Source organism: Solea solea, chromosome 11 (genome assembly GCF_958295425.1).
Source record: "Solea solea chromosome 11, fSolSol10.1, whole genome shotgun sequence".
Lineage (NCBI taxonomy): Eukaryota > Metazoa > Chordata > Actinopteri > Pleuronectiformes > Soleidae > Solea > Solea solea.
The window spans coordinates 23,898,198-23,918,472 of NC_081144.1; the positions used below are offsets into that span (position 1 = coordinate 23,898,198).

The 20,275-nt window shown below is 44.1% G+C and overlaps 1 protein-coding gene and 1 non-coding gene across 6 annotated transcripts in view; both read right to left on the minus strand.

Annotated features, from left to right (window-relative positions):
* tns2a (tensin 2a) overlaps window positions 1-20,275 on the minus strand; it is a 65,051-nt gene that overhangs the window by 16,667 nt on the left and 28,109 nt on the right. For 3 of the 5 annotated variants that reach the window (XM_058642936.1, XM_058642938.1, XM_058642941.1), the window contains exons 4-10: window positions 5,503-5,541; window positions 5,059-5,100; window positions 3,497-3,546; window positions 2,884-3,067; window positions 2,269-2,319; window positions 2,038-2,160; window positions 859-923 (exon numbers count right to left, since the gene is read on the minus strand). In XM_058642936.1, the coding sequence (XP_058498919.1) occupies window positions 859-923; window positions 2,038-2,160; window positions 2,269-2,319; window positions 2,884-3,067; window positions 3,497-3,546; window positions 5,059-5,100; window positions 5,503-5,541 (554 nt within the window). The remainder of the gene's footprint in view (window positions 1-858; window positions 924-2,037; window positions 2,161-2,268; window positions 2,320-2,883; window positions 3,068-3,496; window positions 3,547-5,058; window positions 5,101-5,502; window positions 5,542-20,275) is intronic. The other 2 variants (XM_058642937.1, XM_058642940.1) reach the window with 2 other exon arrangements.
* On the minus strand, window positions 9,288-9,360 carry trnar-ccu (transfer RNA arginine (anticodon CCU)). The gene has a single exon. It is a non-coding gene; the product is annotated as a tRNA-Arg (tRNA).

Genomic DNA, 20,275 nt, shown 5'->3' on the forward strand with positions numbered 1-20,275 from the left:
TCTCTCTCTCTCTCTCTCTCTGTTGATGCCAGAGAGAACATGGAGAGGATACAGCTGGCAGCGACCGCAGGACAAACCAGTTTCCAGCGTTCCTGTGTGTAATCCAAGGGGATTAATCCATCTAATGACTTATCTGTAAAAAGTCTGAAAGGAAATCATTGTTGCCGCCCGTACACGAGAAGAGAAGGAGAGACGAGAAACTTGATGATAATATTTAATGGGAATGGAATCCTGAGGACGAGCTGTCACTGCTTCAGTTTCAACAGGACATTGTAAATCTACGGTCATGTGAATCTCAGCCTTTAGCAACAGTTCCATCATAAACAGTTAGTACACAAACAACATATAGTGTTTAGTGCAGTACATTTAAAAAGCCTGCTGAATTTTACGATATCTAAAAAACATGTTTTCTGAAGAAAAACAGAAGTTTGTTAAACCGCTCACTCTCCTGCATCAAAGTCCATTGACTAAACCATCGCTTTTAGCTCGCGGGGACTCAGCAGCTGCTTAACTACTGCTGCCTCGTTTAGTCTATTTACACTAACTTATGTAAATCCAAACGAAAGTTTCCAACTGCAAAGTCATAAAAATAACACGTTTGAGTGGGTCAGTAACTGCTGTGTGATGTGAGGTTCAAATCGCTGGTTTTCTCTATGGGCTTTGGTGCAGGGGGAGAGCCACAGTAAACAGTGTTGTGTTGTCGTGTTGTTAAGTGGTCAGAATGCACATGCAGCAGGTTTTCCCTCATCAGTGTTCAAATGTCTTCCATGTGTGCGTGTTCTGGAGAACAAGAACATGTCAAACTGTGGCTTTGGATGACTCACACACTCACACACTCACACGCAGACACACACTCACCCTGCTGAGATCTTGCTGTAGTGCATGTAGGCCGCAATAATCACTCCTGTCTTCCCTTTGTTGCCCTGGAGGACAGAGAGGAGACAACGATGACATGTGTGGTTCACACTCACACACACAGAGACTCAGAAAGACGTGGACGAGCAGTTTTTGAGTCCAGTTTTCTTCCCTCACACCGGCTGTTTCGACACATTCCAAAGACATTTTAGCCTGGAATTCCTAAAGTGACCAGCTTGTATTTTTCTCAGTGAAAGATTCTTCATTGACAAAATCTTGTTTATTCCCGTCCCCAGAGTCTGATCTGCAGCTGGGAAAAACAGAACCGCTGTTCCTGTAGCAGGAATGTGCTGGAGCGCCGTGCAAACCGCTGGAGTAGTCTGGTTTTAGGATTTAAATTCTCCCTGACCAAAGCCAATAAATAAAAGCTCTTGACGAGGCCGTGGGAGCTCGTCCGTCCGTCCCTCGCTCGGTGAGGGCTGGAATTGAACCGGCGCCTTCACGCGATGATGTCATCAGAGAATCATGAAACGAAGGACGTTAAACGCTGAGTTGACAGAGTTTGATCTGGCAAAGGAGCAAACGGCTTATTGAATTACTGAACATGATTACACTCTGCTTTTTGTCAACTTCGCTTTTAAATGCACTTTCTCGGCCTAAAGGGACAGTTCCGGCTTTTTTGTGTGTGTGGTACTGACAACGTTTACATGATACAGTTCTAGCTTGACTCCACTCCTCAACATGGGCGGAGTTGTCGTGGCAACGGCTGCGTGAAACTGCCGTGATATCATGGTTATCTACGCGACACAAACACACAAACTAGTGACTTGTAAAGCAGTTGTTTTGGGTGTAACTGAATCATTAGAATCAGTCAATTAAAAAAGGTGTGTTCACAGAATCGTTCAATAACTTGTCTTCCACATGACATCAAAGATTTATTGGGGGGGTGGCTGTGGTGCAGTGGAAAGGGTGGGTCACACCTCAGCTATGCTAGTCTACATGCTGATGTCAGAACAAAAAAAACCCTGCCATTTTAACACAATTAACATCAACTGTGCTGCTCTACTTCTAAAGCCACATTTGCTACTGGCCTCACTACAGCGGTTAACTCATGATCTGCTCTCTGATCTGCTCAGGTTAAAGCCTGAGAAACACCCAGCCGTCGCCTCCCTGAACTCTGACCTTGCAGTGCAGGACCACCACGTGCTGGGGGTCAGAGATCAGCCACGTCTCCATGGCCTTGCATATGGCACAGATCTTATCCAGCGGTGGGGCGTGGAGATCAGGCCAGCCGAAGTCATGAACCTGGTGGTCAGACGGAGGAAAGATCACATGATGCGAGGAGATTAAGAAGTCAATGTTGTAAAATGGATTCTGTGTTGTGAGAAATAGTTGGAGAAAAAAAAGTTCTACCTTTGGATTTATTTTGGTGATGTCGTGGCGTCGCTCGGAGAGATTCAGGAGCTGAAACACAAAAGATGTTTCATTATGAGTGGGACACTGAAGAAACTGTGTATTTTTTGTCTCTTAATGCTACATGGTAAAACTAATACTTGACTGATAGTAGATTTAAAAGTTAAAAGCAGAAACATTGTAATGCCCTACCTTCAAATACCTGTCAAACATGTTATAATAATATTAAAAAGATAAAAAATAATAACTAAACAAAGTTTTATCAATGATTGAATTAAAAAAAGGCTTAATATGACCTTTCGGGTTTGAAAATCTGGTATGAAAATGACGAGGTTCCCTGAAAGTATCTCATAGCTGCACCTGTAAGCACAACATGCCGTGGACCCCAAAGGAGTAATATGAATTTACAAGGTTCCCTCAATGCATCTCGTAGCTACGCCTGTAAGCACAATATGTTGCGGTCCCTGCATTTACGAGGGTCCTTGAAAGCATCTCATAGCTGCTTGTAAAAGAGTTTGTGAGATTGTGAAGTTTTGGTTTGTAATCATCAGGAGAAAAATCATTAAACCTGTGTCACTGTTTTATCAGCTGAAGGTTAAACGTCGGCTCCCTTACCAGAAACTTGTCCTGATGTTTGGACGTGAGCATGGCCGCCACCTCTTTCAGGTTGAGCCGGTATCGCTGCTCCTCCAGCTTCGGCGGGAAAAAGACAGAGATGATCCTCTCGGTGATGTAGGTCAGGTCGAAGTCGTAGTGACGCTCCATCACTCTCTCCATCACACGGTCCACGCTGAAGCTCCTGGAGAGGAGAGGGGGGAGGGTCAGGTGATCACGCAGAGAGAAAGGTCAACACAGGTCAGAATGTGAGCAGTTTCTAGCAGCTCAACGTGATCATGGCCCTTCATATTACTCCACACTGTGGCAGGATTTGTGGGGAAAGAAGGGGAAAGAGAGAGGAGAGCAAAGAAACTGGATACGGAGTGTGACATGTGGGCTGGAACCAGAGCCAACTTTCTCCAGGCGGCTGAAGCTAAACCTTCTGGAAACGGAACGACGGAGAGGCGACCATCAGTCTGAGTAACAAGTGCAAGGAGGCAGAAACACAGAGCAGAGCACGGAACACTTTCACAGTGAGGACGCACACTTGTGTGGACTGATTTCTGGAGTGAAAGCTCATCAACACAACATTTTGCTGAATGAGAAATGACTTTTGAGAAGTGACCTTTACCTTGGCAGAGTGCTTCTCTGTTTGGTGTAGGTCAGAGACTTGGTGGATCCCTGTGGAAGGAAAACAACAACACTTCAATCAATAAAACACAATGTGACATGCATGACTTCAGGGTTCCCACACCAATTTCAAGGACTTTCCAGGACCTATTCCCTCAAACTCAAGGACCGAATGTGCTTAAGCTGTGTGTGGACACAGCTTAAGATGGGAGGGCAACTTCTTCCATGGCGTCTGGACAAGTGATTGTCCTTGTGATCCTTGGGTCAAAGTCAGTCTTTGTCATTTGTCTTTGGTGAGACAGAGATGTTGGAATTTCATTTCCAAGACATCACGTCGTCATTTTTCTCTCTCTTTGCTCAACTTTACTTGCTCATTGTTCTGCACGGAATCTCACGTCAACAGTAAGAGAGAGACAGTAGACAGTCCACAACACCACTAGTGATTACGACTCCACGTTTGTCCTGCGTAGGCTTCGTCTACGTACATCAAGCAATGCAGGGCATGAAACAGTAGGAGGCGTCGTAACAATGGAAGACATTTACCTAAACATCAACTTCACTTCTTTCTTGCACAAAACTCAAGAACTTTCAACGAGCCATGTCATTTAGGCCGATTTTCTGAAAGTTTCAAGGAACTGTGGGAACTCCGAGAGTTGCAGTTTAGAGACGACATCTACGACTACGAGAAAGGTTAATCTCCATTAACAAGTATAAATAAGAACAAATGTGACTGGTCAAACTAGAAAACAGGAACCAGAAAGCTTCCAGCAGATAATGGCTGAGAATTAGCCTGGGTGGAATCCACTCAGCAAACGTCTTTGGCAGGAACCAGGTTTTGGCCAACGACAGAATCTCCCCCAACCAAAAATGTTTAATTTGTTTGGAAATAAGAGTGCCTTGGAGTTTTCTTTGACTCTGTTTCTACAAGTGATCTCATCCAAACGGCATCTGCAACCAAATTAACGTGAGTCCAGAAAGTGCTACTGCTGTGTTCCCATCATGGTACAGTTTGGAATGGTAAAACCTTGGTTCAGGCTTGAGTTTAAACTGAGAACACACTAGATTTACTTGGTAGGCGTGATGGTCTAGCGCCACCCTGACGGCACCGTACCATTTCACTCTGGTTTCCTCAAGGGAAGGATGCCAAAGAATGGAATGGTAGGGTCTGGTAATTTTGGTATTAATCCCTTTTGGAAACGTACCAAACCGAACTGTTCCAATTGGTGGAAACGCGGCTAAAGAGGCACAACATTTCATGAACTCTTGGTGATTTTGGTGAATGTTTTGGTGAAAATATAATCCTAATTCTTTCCTCTCCAGTGGAAGAAGGCTTTCCATTTAACTTGAGGACAGAGACCCATGTCTGGCACATGGGTTTGTTTAGCATGCGCTAAATCAAGTTCAGCGAACATGTGTTTTTCGCTGGCACGTCTGGAAATGTGCGCGACTCGCAGACGGCGTGACTCTGGGGACGTTTTTCGGAAAAAGACAGGAAAATGGAAGAGAAGACAGTGGACAGAGGACAGACGGAGGACGGACGGACGGAGGTGAAAGTGTGCTCACCAGGTGTTGTGTGTGTCGAGAAGGCGCCGTCCCCCGACGCTGCTGGATGTGAGGAAGGAGTGGTGACGGCAGAGAGGAGACAAGGGGAGAGGAAGTGGGGCAAAGGGAGAAGGTTGGAAGGAGGTGAGGGAGGAGAGGGAGATGTAAGGGTAGGAGGGGGAAACAGAGGAAGGAAAGGAGAGTTAATTAAACAAACAGACTCTCTAATGGATAAACATGACGACTTCCTACAGCAACATCAACCCTCTTATTTTCTCGCGGGGCTGGAATGCCCCAGCGCTCCAGGAATGAAGCGGGTTCTCACTGTGCCGAGGGTTTCGGCCTCGCGTCAGGAATTCAGCGAGGAGGAAATCATGTGACGGTGGTTTTCATGCGATGGATAGACAGTTGGAAAAACACGAGAGCGCTCTTGAGGAAAAGAAATGGAAATAAAAGGGGACTCACCAGATCATTGGAAGGCACCGGGATGCACGCAGAGGTCACCTAGAAAAAACACAGCAGCCATGTCTGAGTATGAGACTCAAACACACACACGACCGTTTCCTCTGAAAATAATAACATATATGGAGTGATGGAGTGACAGCTTTCCCAGACTGTTTTAGTTTGAGACAAGAACTTCTCATTCTTCTTCATTTTGTTTTGTTTGTATTTCATAATTTAACTGAGTCTTAGTGACCTTTGTCCATATTTTTACATTAGCTAGTATTTTCCTCGTCTTTGGATTTGCATAAAGGGACAAATCAAAGCATTTTTTAATATCTTTAGGCCAATTAAGGTGGTATACGGTTCTTAAAAGTCAAATGATGATGAATTGACAGTCTGCACAGCTACTTTCATGCCTTTAAATTGATATTAGAGGTTTCTTAAAGCGTGATTCTATCAGGGTATACACACTGTACCAAAGTCCATAGAGAAAATCAGTGATTTTATGCCACAGCTCTCACGAGCTGTTGATCCACTGCTGCCTCCATCAGTGAGTTCAAATGTGTTATTTTGTGACTTCAGGGATTGAAAACCTTTTTCTGGATTTACCAAAGTGGCACAAACTGATCAGACGAGGCAGCAGTAGACCAGCAGTTCATGCGTCTCCATGAGCTAAAAACGCTGATTTTCTCTATGGAATTTGGTGCAGGAGAAAAAGCACTTAACAAACGTCAGGTTCCAGAAAGACAAAGCTGAATAAGAGTCAAACAAAACACCAGCAGAGCAGCGACGGGCGAACTCCAAACCTCCGTCTGTCTTGACAATGCATGAACTCATTTTTGAACATTTAAAAGCCACACACTACAGCTTTAAGTGCAAACTAAAAACAACGTCCATGTTGCACGTGCACAGACGTATGTAAAGTATGAGTGTCCGGCTCCACAGCTGGAGCAGAAACACAGTGAGTGACACATCCTCCGATTCCCATGTCTGTCACGGACCCACAGGTCAATGGGCTGTGACCAAAGGAAGCAGGAGCTCAGCAGCAACAGCAGCGGCCCTGACAGGGGGGGGGACCAAAGTCATGCTTATGTAACACGTGGACACACGCGTGTGCATGCACGAAAAGGCGGTTACAGCTCCACGGCCCTTTTTTTGGACTGTTTATTTGGATACAGGAAAAGGGCAAGGACTTGTGTATATGACATTGTGCACATAAGGGAAGTTACACACTCTCCTGTGTGTGTGTGTGTGTGCTTGTATTTATATCTTAATGAGGTCCAAAGAAACATACAAACCTATCTTTGTCAGGACATTTTGTTTTTGTACTGGTTTTAGGGTTAAGGTAAAGGTTAAGGTAAGGGGCTAGGGGAATACATAATGTCCATGATGTATCTTCACTAGGACAGTGTGTGTGCGTGAACTTGTACATGCGTGTTTGTGAGGACCGAAAAACTTCTAGAAGAAAAGGAAAAACCACAAGAATTGAGGACAATGTCACACCTTAAATGACCTGTTTATGGTTTAAGGGTTAGGGTAAGGTAAATTGGGTTTAGGTTAAGGGCAGGGTCCTTGTCAGGACCGGTCGTCCTTATGGAGACCAAAACCTGGTCCTAGTGAGGCAGTTTAAGTTTAGGGTAAAGATTTGAATTACTGTTTTCATTGGGGATTGTGAATTTGATCTCTCCGGGCACAGGGAGCAATGGGGGGACAGGGTAGTCTTGCTCAGGGAAAACCCAAGCCCTTGACCTGTCCCCGGATTTCAACCGGCGACCCTCCAGTTACAAGCCCAAACACCTTCCGCTTGGCCATGGGCTGCACCACCTGAACGATTAACGGTCAGGGTTATCTTTAGGGACACATTTTTGATTCTAACCTGTCGCCTTTTTTGAACTGTAAATGGCTTTTTGAGGGTTAAGACTTTGGTTTGAGGGTAAGGGGATTTCTCCCTGTACAAGAATGTGTGTGTGTGTGTGTGTGTGTGTCTCCTCCACACAAGCAGCACAGACATCAACAGGAAGGCAGACGAACAGATAATGAGCTAAATCCAGACTTGCCGTGTTTTGTCAAAAAAAAGAAGTGGCTGGAAACAGATTTGAGGAGAACATTGGAGATATCACATGTCCGAGTGGACGAGGTCTCTGTGTGACTCATGCTGACAATTCATATTTATTTCCAACTCCACAGGGAAATGGATCCAGAAAAAAAAAAGAAGCATCCCATGTTGTGGTCGCTGTTCATTCACAGCCTAAACCTAAAATGGTGAGCAGATAGCTTTGGACTGGGCGAGGCTCTAATTTCTCTTAATTCCCCTTTGGGCTCCCTTTACAGTTCAGTTTCATTTAATGTGTCTGCATTTTTTTCCCTTAACTTAGAGCCTGTGAAACAAAAGCAGTGCACGTCTTAAAAAAGTCCCCTTGTTTGAGGAAAATCATCTGTGGCCTCGCACTTTACGCTGTCGTCGTGTGACTGGATGTGATTTTCTCCGGGTTCCAAACTCTTCTTTATGTCCTCGTCTCGTCCAAGTGTCAAAATGAGCAATCGCTTCCTTCCCTGAGTCTCAGTCAAACACGTCTTTCCAACTCTACTCAAGTCTTTGGCTCTCGTCGAGGAGAAAAACACGTCTTATTTTCACTGTCGTCCTGTAAATCCTCGCACAAGAGTGTGTGAGTGGCCATCGTTTTATTATACATTATCTGTTTTTACAGCTGCCCGCTCTAAAACTGCAACTTTGCTTTAAAAAAACCTTGTATTTGTGTTGTTTTCTCACTGCACCTAAAGGTTCTTATGGATTCAATATTGATCTACTACTGCGCCTTAAATGGTGGACTAGGAATATGGTACAAAGTCAGGAGAACTGAGAAGTATGAACATGACAGGAAAAGACAGACGTGGTCTTCATGAGAGACCAGAACTCCAGGATCTCATCATACGAGTCTGTTCATAGACAAAATTGTACGCACAGATTTCTTTCTTTTACACAAACCCACTAAAACAAAACAGTCACGGCTTCAAAACTAAGATCTTCCTTCGTGATGCTGATGTCAAACGAGCTGTTTTTAAAACTTAAAGACCCAAAGATTCCCACTGGTCAAAAACCCACTTAATCTGGAGTCCAACGACGCAGGGTTTTTAATCGGTAATTCAGTGGAAACGGAAGACTTGAGGCTCTTTTCCACGACACAGTTCCACCTCGACTCGACTCGGTTTTGTATCGTTTTCCATGACTGTAGCTCCTCCCCAACGTGGGTGGAGTTGTTTTGGTTGAAAGGGAGATTTTTTAAACCCTAAAAGCAGTCACTCATGTTCTGCACATCACCCTAGATGGGCCTCAAACCTCCAATCGTTGGTTTAAGAGGCCAATGCCTTATCCATTAGACCACTGGGGCGCATTATACAACACATCACACGCAGGTCTGAGTTCACACAATAGAGCTCCAGAATGTCATGTGACCTGCTGACCTGTTGTGTTTATGTGAGCGACTGGACACAGAAATTTGTGTCCCCATCAGGACGAGTCGCGTGGCTACGGATTACTCGATAAATCGAGCGATCCACGACACAGTTCCAGCTCGACTCGACTCAACTCGGTCTGGTTTTCCATGACTCTAGCTCCTCCTCCTCAGCGTGGGCGGAGTTGTTTTGGATGTAACTGAATTGTGAGAATGAGTCGATTAAAAAGGTTTGTTCACGGACTCTTTCATAGGTGCTGTCTCTAAACACACAAGACTCCTCTGTTAAATAGTGACATTTTAAATATTTCCTTTGCTAAATGTTGGAGATTGTTAAATCCTTAAAGTAGTAGACACCCCAGATGGGACTCGAACCCACAATCCCTGGCTTAGGAGGCCAGTGCCTTATCCATTAGGCCACTGGGGCTGTCTCTCTGTGAGTATTATCGACATTACACGGCAATCACACGCCATTGTGAGTTCATAAGTTCACACAATAGAGCGTCAGACGTCATGTGACCTGCTGACCTGTTGCCATCGGGATGAGTCACGTAGCTGAAATTCTTCGATGAGAATCCATAATCAAAGTAGATGAATTTAGTATTCAATTAAACAAGCGATTGTTTCGTCCCTAACTCAATACATTACTTTATTTCTACTTCACTTTTTTAAACCTAATCCTAATCCATATTTTTAATATATTTATTGACTAACTTTTGTACTGGATTGTACACTTTTTATTTGTCCGATGTCAGAGTCAAAATCCGGCTCTGGATTTCATGTTTACAGAAACAGAAACGCCAAAAATCTCATCAGAAACGTCTGGTGGAAAAAAGCAGTAAAAAGAAGGAGTTTCAGCACAGAAACAGAAACATGGAAAAAAAACTGAGTGGAATCATCCACTGCTTCCAGATTCTCTTCACTGTGGAAGAGTCCACTTGTTACACGAGTGCAGCCTCTTCCTGAACACAGCGTGACTCTTGTCTTGACACTCTCGCCGGGCCAGGTCGGGTCATTGTTCCTTAGTTTTCTCCGACCTTTTCCCTCTTCACCTCCGTGTCTTCCTCTCCCTCCCTCCCTCCCTCGGCGGAGGAGCCTGCTGAGGGCAGAACAAACACCAGATTCCATCTCCTCGGGCCAATGCTTACGCACAAACTTCCTGCCAACAGACCTCCACCCATCTCTTCATCCCTCCATTCTTCAAGTGAATTCCTGCCCTCCGTTTCCAAACTTGCTCCGTTTTCTTCCACTCGTTCACTCCCTTCTTTTTCAGATGTTTTCCATTTTCCCTTTCACCTCCTTCACCTCCTCGTCTGTGCTCTCTTGCGTCGTCTCGTCTCTCGAGCACCGCCACTTCCTCTCGTCCTCCTCGTCCATCTCTTCTTCTAATCCGTCGCTAAAAATACTGCTTCCTGTTTTTCTTCCCGTCACCTCTCAAAAAAACGTCTCGACCGCTTCTCATCGTTCGCCGCCGTATTGTTATTGTTATTCTTCTTCTTCTTCTCCGCGGCCTTGAAGAACCCTTAAACCCTGAGACGTTGTGACTTTGATCCTCTGCCGCGTCCAAATATAAAGTAACCAAATATCCTTGAAAAAAGACAAAAGAGCCACGACGAGCGCCGCCTGTCTGGACTCGTCCTGGATACAAGTCTGAACCCCGAGCGTGACTTCAAAGAGTTTTTAGGAAACAAAAACAATGATAAAGACTCGCGTTACGTCTGTTTTACCGTTTACTCTCCAGCGGAGTGGATTAGAAATCAGAAGACAAACAAATACGATTAAAAAACAAAACCGAATGTCTGCCACGCTGATATATGGACATATTTTAAAGCCGAGGTCCTTATTTTAACGTTTCAATAATCATCAAAGTCATCATTTGGTTCGTAAAATGTCAGAAAATGTCGACCGTTGTTTCTCAAACCAGGAAATGATGACGTTCTCAAACGTTTTTTAATTAATTATACTTAATAAATAACTTTCTAACGTGAACGATGGGTCACTTTTATTTTGAAAATCTGTAAAATATCATCACAGATATTGCTATTACTTTACCGTGACGGAATATCCTGATATCATTTTTAACCTTGTATCGTCAGCATCAACAGAACTGTTGTTTTTTCCCACAATACTGCCCCCTACTGACCAGACTACATTCTCATTGGCCCTCAGGTCATTTGAGATGGTGGCCCCCACTCTACAGAGACTTAAATACGCTAACTCTTTGCCTTAACATCAGCATCATTAGACAGTCAGAGCTTCCTCTGGTGTTGCTCCCTCTGGCGACGCTTAGAGCGACCCTGACCCCCGTAAATCTCTCTCCCATCTCCTCACCCCTCCCTCCTTCCTTCCTCCCTCCTTCTCTCTGTGCTTCTGTCTCTGTCCTCCATGTGTTTTGTTTTGTGGGCCCGGCTCCTCCGGCTCTCTGCACGCTTGTTTGAGGCATCAAAGACAGAAAGAAAGAAGCAAAGTCACGGAAAAGCGACAGCTCTGTGCTCTCTACACGAGACGTAACAGCTGTAGAATCTGAGAGGAGTGACTGTGGGCTGAGGCAGCAGCTCTGGTATGTTATTACTGAGAACACACACACGGGTGAGGGGAGTGTGTGAGTGTGTGTGTGTGAGAGAGCGATTCAGGACGTGACAGAGATTTTTAAGCTGTTCATGCTTATCTGTGCATTCCTTTTTGTTGTTTACAGTGTCCACTCATGACTCATTTGTCAATATCAAACTCCCATTAGACACACAAAATTAAAAATAGATCTCTTTTTCTTGAGTTCTTCTTAATTATTATGATATTTGATGCTGTGACAAGCAGTAAAAACGTGTCTGTCAGCAGTTTAGTCACTTAACAAAAGGCTCAATTTTGTTGCTTTATCTTGCTCTGGAAACTGGGGGTGGAGTGGCTCAGTGGTTAAGACCCTACCTTGTGTACGAAAGACATCATGGTCGCAAGTTCGATTCCCCCCCTGGCTAATTGTACTTGATTCCATTGTAAATCGCTTTGGATAAAAGCGTCTGCTAAATGACATGTAATGTAATGTAATGGAAACCAAATCACTCACCCGCACCAAACCCCATAGAGAAAATCAGTGATTTTACCATCACAGCACACAGGAGTTTCTCATCCACTTCTGCCTCCATCTGCAAGTTCAACTGTGATATTATGTAAACTTGGTGTTTAAAATTCTTTGTTCAAGTGTATCCACGTGACATGAACTTACCAAACATAGCAGCAGTAGAGCAGCAGCTCCTGTGATCATGCATGCTAAAAACGCAGATTTTCTCTATGGGCTTTGGCATGGGAGGGTGGCGGTTCAAAAAACTGTGATTTCCAGTTGGAAAAGGCCGTTTAACAATAAATCAACAAACATATGCTTCACATATTACAGACTTGAGCTGAAGTATATTTGATTTGATGGCTAACCGCTAACTCGCCTGCACCAAATCCCATAGAGAAAATCAGCGATTTTATCACCAAGGCGCACAGGGTATAACATATGCTATAACATATGCTTCACATATTATGGACTTGATCTGATTAGAATTTCTAAAACGCACTCGTGTCCCCGCTGGAAGCCATGTTTTCACAGAACGTCTTAAAAACTTGAGTTTCCCAGCATCAAAATGACAAGTTTAAGTATTTTTCAGCTTGAACTTTCTAAGTGGAATTAAATATAGACGTATGAGTCACGACAGGACAAAGAAGAATGACAGATTCTTAAACAGGACACAATGAAGAGACGCAGTAGTTAGCAGCAGTGACCAAAGTGGAGCTTGCGGTCAAACTGCATCTGCTCCGCGATTACACACGAACACAACTCTGCCTTTGAAGCCTCGCCTTAAGGCTTAATAGCCCCCTCATTCCTTCATCTCCCCTGGGGAGAGCCAATCAGAGAGCGGCGATGAAAGCCGCGACGAATCAGTCGTGAAAAACTGATGCTAAAATCGCCATTAGCGGCTGAGCTTTTAGACGAAGGAAGAACAGAGAACTGTGGCGTCATGAGACCACATGGTCATTCATTCATTCATTCATTCATTCACCTCCAGGGAAGTGTTTTAATCCCAAACTCTTCCCTGGAGGAAAACGTTGCTTATGCTTGTTTGAGGACAAGCGTGGTTCATCTCTAGAACATTCCACCTGTTCTCTGTCATCGTCCAGGTTCCATACACATGAACAACGAAGGAAACTGTCGAAGAATCTCAAACAAAAGTGAGTCCAGACTGTTTTTGTTCAGTTATATGAGTGATTAACTGATTATTAATGGATGAATAAATTAATCATGCAATATTTTGATGAATCGTTTGAGGTTTTCTGATTTTTCAGCTTCTTAAATGAGAATATTTTTCCGGTTTCTTTGCTCCATGTAACAAAGAAATCATAAAAACTGAATCACAAGACATTTGAGAACATCATCATTTCCAGGTTTGATCAACATTTTTCAACGTAATCTGACATTTTATGGACCAAACGACGACTCAGTTAACTGAGAAAACAATCAACAGATTAATTGATGATCAAAAAAATCATTTCTTGCAGTCCTAATAAGCATAACCCTACTTTCTCTAACATTAAAGGACCAGTACTTGGTTGTTACAATGACAAAATCCCACTTTGAAATATCTATCATTTGGTTTTCTCAGTCTTAGAATCAACATTAGGCAGGGGGACACTGATCGGTTGCTGCGGTTTTCTTTGCCACTGTTCCTCAAACCACTTATGGAGAAGCCATGTTCTAATATATGATTAATGGTGTGTTTTTTTCTCTCACTAAACTGTGCGACAAACGTCTGCCGCAAAATTCTGAAGAAGAAGAAGAAATTATAATTCGATCTAAATCTAAACACATTAATCCGACTAAACTCGAGCTAGTCTTAGTCAGGCTAACGCACCTGGATAATGTGATTCATAGTCCGATTACTCCTGCATGGATACGCTTAGTCGGACTGGAGTCAGACTTGGCATCTTGGCCTAAATCTCTTCCCCGATCTTTGTCCCGGAAGTAGAAGTAGACGACGTATAAACTGCGGTAACGGCGTCTTTCTTCGAACAACTAAGCAAACAAGAACCATATCTGATCTAATCTGTATCACGATGAACATGAACAGCAGATAAGAAACAAACCACAGCACCATCCTATATACAGCGCCACCTACAGAGGCGGAGTCAGACGTACACGGCCAATGAATCGATTTATATACGCGGACTCTGCAAGAGTGTCCGGTTGCCCGTCTTAGTCAAACTGTGCTTTACATCACTGTACTGTGTCACACTTGTGTCATTTACTACACACACAGATGTAGGGACCAATGAAAATCGGCCTCTTTAAAACACACGTGACGTCCAATCAGGACGCGCTTCAGAAGCTGTGAGGCGGAGTTTCCCAGTGGGTGTGAGAAAGAAAACAAAGAAAGAACATAAAGTCTGTTTCCAGCAAAGATACAAACTCACATGTTTCAGGAATGAGTTTTTTTACAAAACAAAACAAAACACACCAAATAAATCAAATTATACACAAGAAATACTTCTTTCCTTTAACGTGTGTCTGGCAGTTTAAACACAGACAGTGTTCTGCACAGACCCGCAGGACTGGCTCTGAGAGTTACCTGGCTCAGTCGTGTAACTATCCCTCAAATGCGGCCCACATGGCTAATGCCTCTTAATCACGACAAGGTGGACTTCATGAGAAAAGCAGAAAGCTCGGCGGGGCCGGAGTCAAAGACGACGTCCAGGTCGCAACTAAGCAAAAACAACACGTCGATCCACTCAACTTACACTTTCATTTTTCCTTCTGACCATAAGTCGGGCGAACAAAGCCTCGATGTGTTTGCTTTCATTTCAACATTTTTTCCCACTCTTCAGCGTGTTTTCCTCTCTTTACTCTTTGTCTCTTGTTCCCACACTTGATTTCCACGTGAAAAGGAAAGAAAAGTGTCTCTGTGTCTGCGGCTGCAGCAGCTGAGAGGGAGGCTGAAGATATCCCGGGTCACATGGGTCCCCATGGTGGGACTTTAATGACCCGGGTGGGAGGTAAATCCCTGTTAAGGAGCTGGGTGTCGACAGTTGTGACTACAGCAACTACACCATACGTCCATTTGGGGGATTTGTACAATTTCTCAGGTACAAGCTAAAAAATGTTCATCTATCCCATCAGAGTAAAGGTCAACCAGAGACTGTACGTAAAAAAACGGGACGTAGTCGTTTGATTTTTTTGGTTTAAGCTAAACAGAAAGTAAGAATATACACTGGGGCTTCCAAAAAAGAGCTCCACTTGTATGGAAGTCGATGGACAAATTAGGTGGGTGGGACCTGCTCTGCGTTCTGTAGCGTGGTCCGAGTACGTTAATTAAATGTTTGGTTTTCCACCACGGAATAAGCTTTCATGTCTGATGTCACAAACACGCGCTAAAGCGCTAGTTATCGCTCTAGCGCTTGTTGAACTTTGAGAACGTTTTTGCTCCAAATGAGGACAGAAGAGTTGCTCCAGTGCTTTGCTACACGCACATCACACTGTGTTTACGTCACACTGGGGGCGTGGTTAAATCCTCTGTTCCACCTTTGCTTCCGAAGGACGAGACGTGATTTCGATCGATATCCAATTTACAGTTGAGATCGTGAAACTTCTACACATTTTGTACGTTTACGCCTCGTCTCAAGTTCAAAAAATGTGACTAAAGCTTGAATCTGGACAAGATAAATAACGGTATAAAGTATATAAATAAATAAACAACGCAGGGAGACACAGGCTGTCCTGGCATTGGTCGAGATCGAGAATGTGAACCAACAAATATGAGGCGTCATCACAGACCTTCAGTCCCTCCCTCTGAGGCCGGGCTGCATATGTCTGTCATTTATCTCGTTAAAAAGTAGGCGGAGACACGGTTCCCCAACACACACACTCGCAGCAGCTCTGAACATTGTTTATCACGTTCACAACAAAAATGGATTTACATTCTTTTAGACAGGTCTTTGTGCTCCGTCAGCTGTTTGTACGTCAACCACAGCTCGCAAACAAGATGACACTGCGGTCAAAGTCTTTGTGAGGGTTTTTCATCACGGCATCAAGGCACGGCGGGGGCGGGGGGGATTCATGGCAGTGACGGGACGTGAGATGAAAGAGATGGTAAGACGGGAATAGGCCATGAGTCAGAGCCGTACGTACATGTGGTGCAGCCAGATGTTATTCACAGTCAGATCCATATCAGGATTTACAGTTGACTTTCAGTGTTGATTGAGTGACACTGACTCTGGGGCCTCAGGTCTTTTCTGGATTTACAAACACATTTTCACAAACTGCCTCATCGTCTAAATGAAAAGCCGGTGTAAACACGGCGAGCGGTGGATATCGGTCAAATCTGTGACTCACGTCCTGCACCGGCGTGGGTGTGGATATTTAAAATCCCTGGTAGCACAGATCTCCAAACTGTGTTTTCCTGTTAAATTAAAGACAGACCAAGCCCACCGGTGTGTAAACACACACAAACACACACACACAGGGTTTGCACAGCTATTCTTCCTGGGACTCTGCAGTGACTTCCATTCATTTGTATCAGTCTAAACAAAGCCTTAGCCCTAAACTGAACCAGTTCCTCATCAGGACCAGGTTTTGTTCTTCAGAAACCACCACATTACATTTTTTTTTTTAATACTACCCAAATAACCTGCCCAACTGTTCCAGTTTTTGCACCCTTCCTTTGGGGTAGGAACAGCAGTCGGCTGATTGGGCGACAGAAAAACCTAACTCCTGTGACCGGTGTTTCTTTACGCTTCCTCATACAAAGTTTGACGTCTTAGGAAGAAAGAGCTCCTGGTAGTCCTCCTTTGTTATCTCAATCAATCAATGTCACGAGACGTACCTCGTTAACGTGGCCATCGGTCACAGCGCAAGCCCCGCCTACCAACTAACAGATGCTGTTTCTCAGCCTGAACCAGGGTTTTATCACTCCAAACTGTACCATGATGGAAACGCAGCATAAATTGTGACCAAGGATGGTAAAAAACAGTTTGGGGACCCAAAAAATATCTCCCATGACCCAGTCTTTGGACACCACTGGTTCACAGTATCTTGATGGTGATGGAAAACAGAGAATTATTTTTCTTTTAGGGACAAAAATCTCGAATGTAAGCCATGAATTTGTTCCCTGGACTTAATTGTGATGTGACGTGTGATGATGGTGGAACAAAGAGGGGCGGAACTACAGTATGAGGCCGTTTAAACAAACAATGGCGTCTGGAGTCAAAAAAACAAACAAACAAAAAGCTCCTCTTTCTCTTTGTCATTTAGATTGTTTTATTTACTATTAACTAAACAGTTAAGAGGAGGAATAAAATTGCCAGATTTCTGTCATCGTTTCCCCCTTGATTGTTATTCACGATGACATGCAACATGATTTTCAGGGACCTAAAAATCCCCACGTCTGCAGGATCTGGCAATAATCGTACTTATAATATAACGTGTTGTCAGACTGAGGCACAGTCATTTTTTTGAAAGGTTTAGGTTCAGGTTTCAGCGAGTAGTCGGTGAAGTTCCCTCGTGGCCGTGTTCTAAATCACGCTAAAATAACGTGGAAAGCATTTTGTGATTTATTATGATTGTTATTACAGACACCTGCGAGTGTGCGAGTATTCAAGACTTTAAACGTTGCCACTAGAAAGCCATGAATTTTACTCTGGTAAGTTTGGGAAACACAAGGTCAGCAGTGAGCTACGATAGTGACTGCTTCAGTCAGAGGAGACAGTTCTGCTGCTGTTGCTGTTAAAACCATTGGACGCCGTCTTCCTGAGTGACTCACCGACTACACAAGCGCTTGCTGGAGTGCCGTCGTCCTTCAGGAGAGGAAACCAGAGGTCTGGGCTCGAGGCCACAGGGCTCCAACCAGATGATTTACTCACGACTGATGTCACTGTCTGATCCCTGCAAACGATAAAGCCCGTGGCTTACAGTAAACCCCCGTTTAAATGAACGCTTTCATACTTTAATCTAACAGCAACGCGATGCCTCTTTTCTGAAATCTAAAACATGTTTTAGCGGCAGCAGACGGGGAGTTTTCCCGTTTGACAGGAAGTGTGTGTAATGTGTGCTGGGGGTCAGCTGTTATGTTAACATGAACTATAGTCACATGATTCCATTATTCCATCTCTGCAGAACTTCCTACTGTATGGTTTTTTTGCTTCATGGTTTGCAGCATAGACTGTGGAGTCGACTACTTTTTACGACATTATGTTAAAACTGACTGCACAACACGTTAATGGACCTCTTTAAGTCCTGATGTCTTTGCTATATTACTCTCCTTGCCACCAGGAAGGGAGATTTCCTCACGCACCAAACCCCATTGAGAATACCAGCTAATTTAACATCATGGCACACAGGAGTTGTTGACCCACGGCTGCTCATATTACTCAACTCAAATTCAATTATTTGGTGACTTGTGGCCTTGAAATCCTTGTTCTAATTTACCCAAGTGACACAAAGTTAGAAAAGCCGTCAGCAGTGGACCAGCAGCTGCTGTGTCTCTGCGGGCTAAAAACGCTGATTTTCTCTATGGGGTTCGGTGCAGGAGAGAACATGCTGTCCAACACTGAGATAACGCAGAGGACATACATCTAAAGATGTCATAGATTTAAGCGAGTGAAGACTTTATTACGGAAGTCTTTGCTGGCAGTCATGTGTCCACAGCTGGGTCCACAAAACAGAACCGCCGCCCCCTTTAATGAAAAGTGAAAAAAAGAGCAAAACAACATTTCAGAGTTGGGATAAATGACATTACTTGCCACCAATAAGGATGTTAGCCAGATAAGGATCTGTAAATATACAGTATGTAGCACGGCCTGGAGGGGAAACGGCTTCAGTAAACAAAGAGCAGGGTTCTTTCATCTTAAATGCACTTTCTTTGCTAAAAATAAAGCTGAGCTTGGGCACGACTGGAACCACAACTGTCCGGATGGAAGGCTTTAATGTTGAGAGCAAAATCAGGCTGCTTCTGCTGCTCTTCCTCTTATCCCCGCAGCCTCCCCCCCCCTCTTTCCGCTCCGTCTATCTGTACTTGATTGTACATCCTCTTCCATTAAAGCGGAGTTTCGTAGCCTGGTCTCACGTTAACATGTCGGGTGACAGGGATGAGAGGCAGCGGGGAATTCTGATTACACGGAGAGGGAGGAAGCAGGGGACTTGGTCATTACTGTGCGTAAACAGCTCGGTGGTGCCAACGTACACAATCTGATGGATTGTTTACCCGTGTGTGCCATGACGCATACAGCACTGAAGTCTTTAAGTTCACACGAGTAACAAGGACAGGTATTAAACCGGTCACTGGTCGATACCAAAGTATCAATAAGCAGCTGTAAAATGTGAGTTCTTTCTGCCCCTTTTTTCCAAGATTAACTTTGTCATTTTCATATCTGTCTCTTATTCAACCGTTTAGGAATCACGGTACTGAGAAGCTGTCGTCACAAAAGTTTGACGCGCTGGTGAATCTCGTCTGTGATTGGATGTTGGTCGTTCTGCGGGAAGTCCCGAGGTTAGACCGTAATGACAAGTATATGGATGAGTATAAGGAACCCAAGCAAGAAACCCAAGGAATTCAACCAAGAAACCCAAGGAACCCAACCAACCAAGCAAGAAACCCAAGGAACCCAACCAACCAAGCAAGAAACACAAGGAACCCAACCAAACCAAACCATCCATCCAGTTTCTACTGCTTTATCCTCCACATGAGGGTCGCGGGGGGTGACATAGGTGGGGGTCACACCCTGAACAGATCGCCAGTCCATCGTTTTTGAATTTTCTAAATATCGCAAACGCTCTAGGAGTTACGGTAATGAGAAGTACACATGACCGAATCACATAATGCTTAAAGTAAACAGTTGCTGCCTGGCTGAAGAAGGAGGAGTTTACAGCGAGCTAATGGTGGAGAAAGCTACGTTAAGAGATCCACGTCCATATATTGATTATCACGGAATCGTTGTGTCGTGATATTATTGGTATTGCATATTGTATCGTGAGGAAACCCTGTGATTCCCACCCCTAAGAAACATATCGTTTAAAACTGATGACCCTGTTAACTAACGACCATAAAGGACTTGTCATTCATCTACTAAATGATGTCAACAAGCACAATGAGCAGCAGCTGAAACAGAAATGAGTCAAAATGACGGGAACAGGACTTCATTTATTGATTAAAATACAGATATTTGCCCCGGTGTATCAGTTATCGTACTGCATGAGGAAGGACGACGGTATAACACCAAATGGATATTTCTCGTCACTCATATTTACTTTCCTCCTCGTACCCTTGTTCTTTTTCTTTCACTTCAGTTTGTCTCTGTGTCTTTCCCCAACCGTCCGT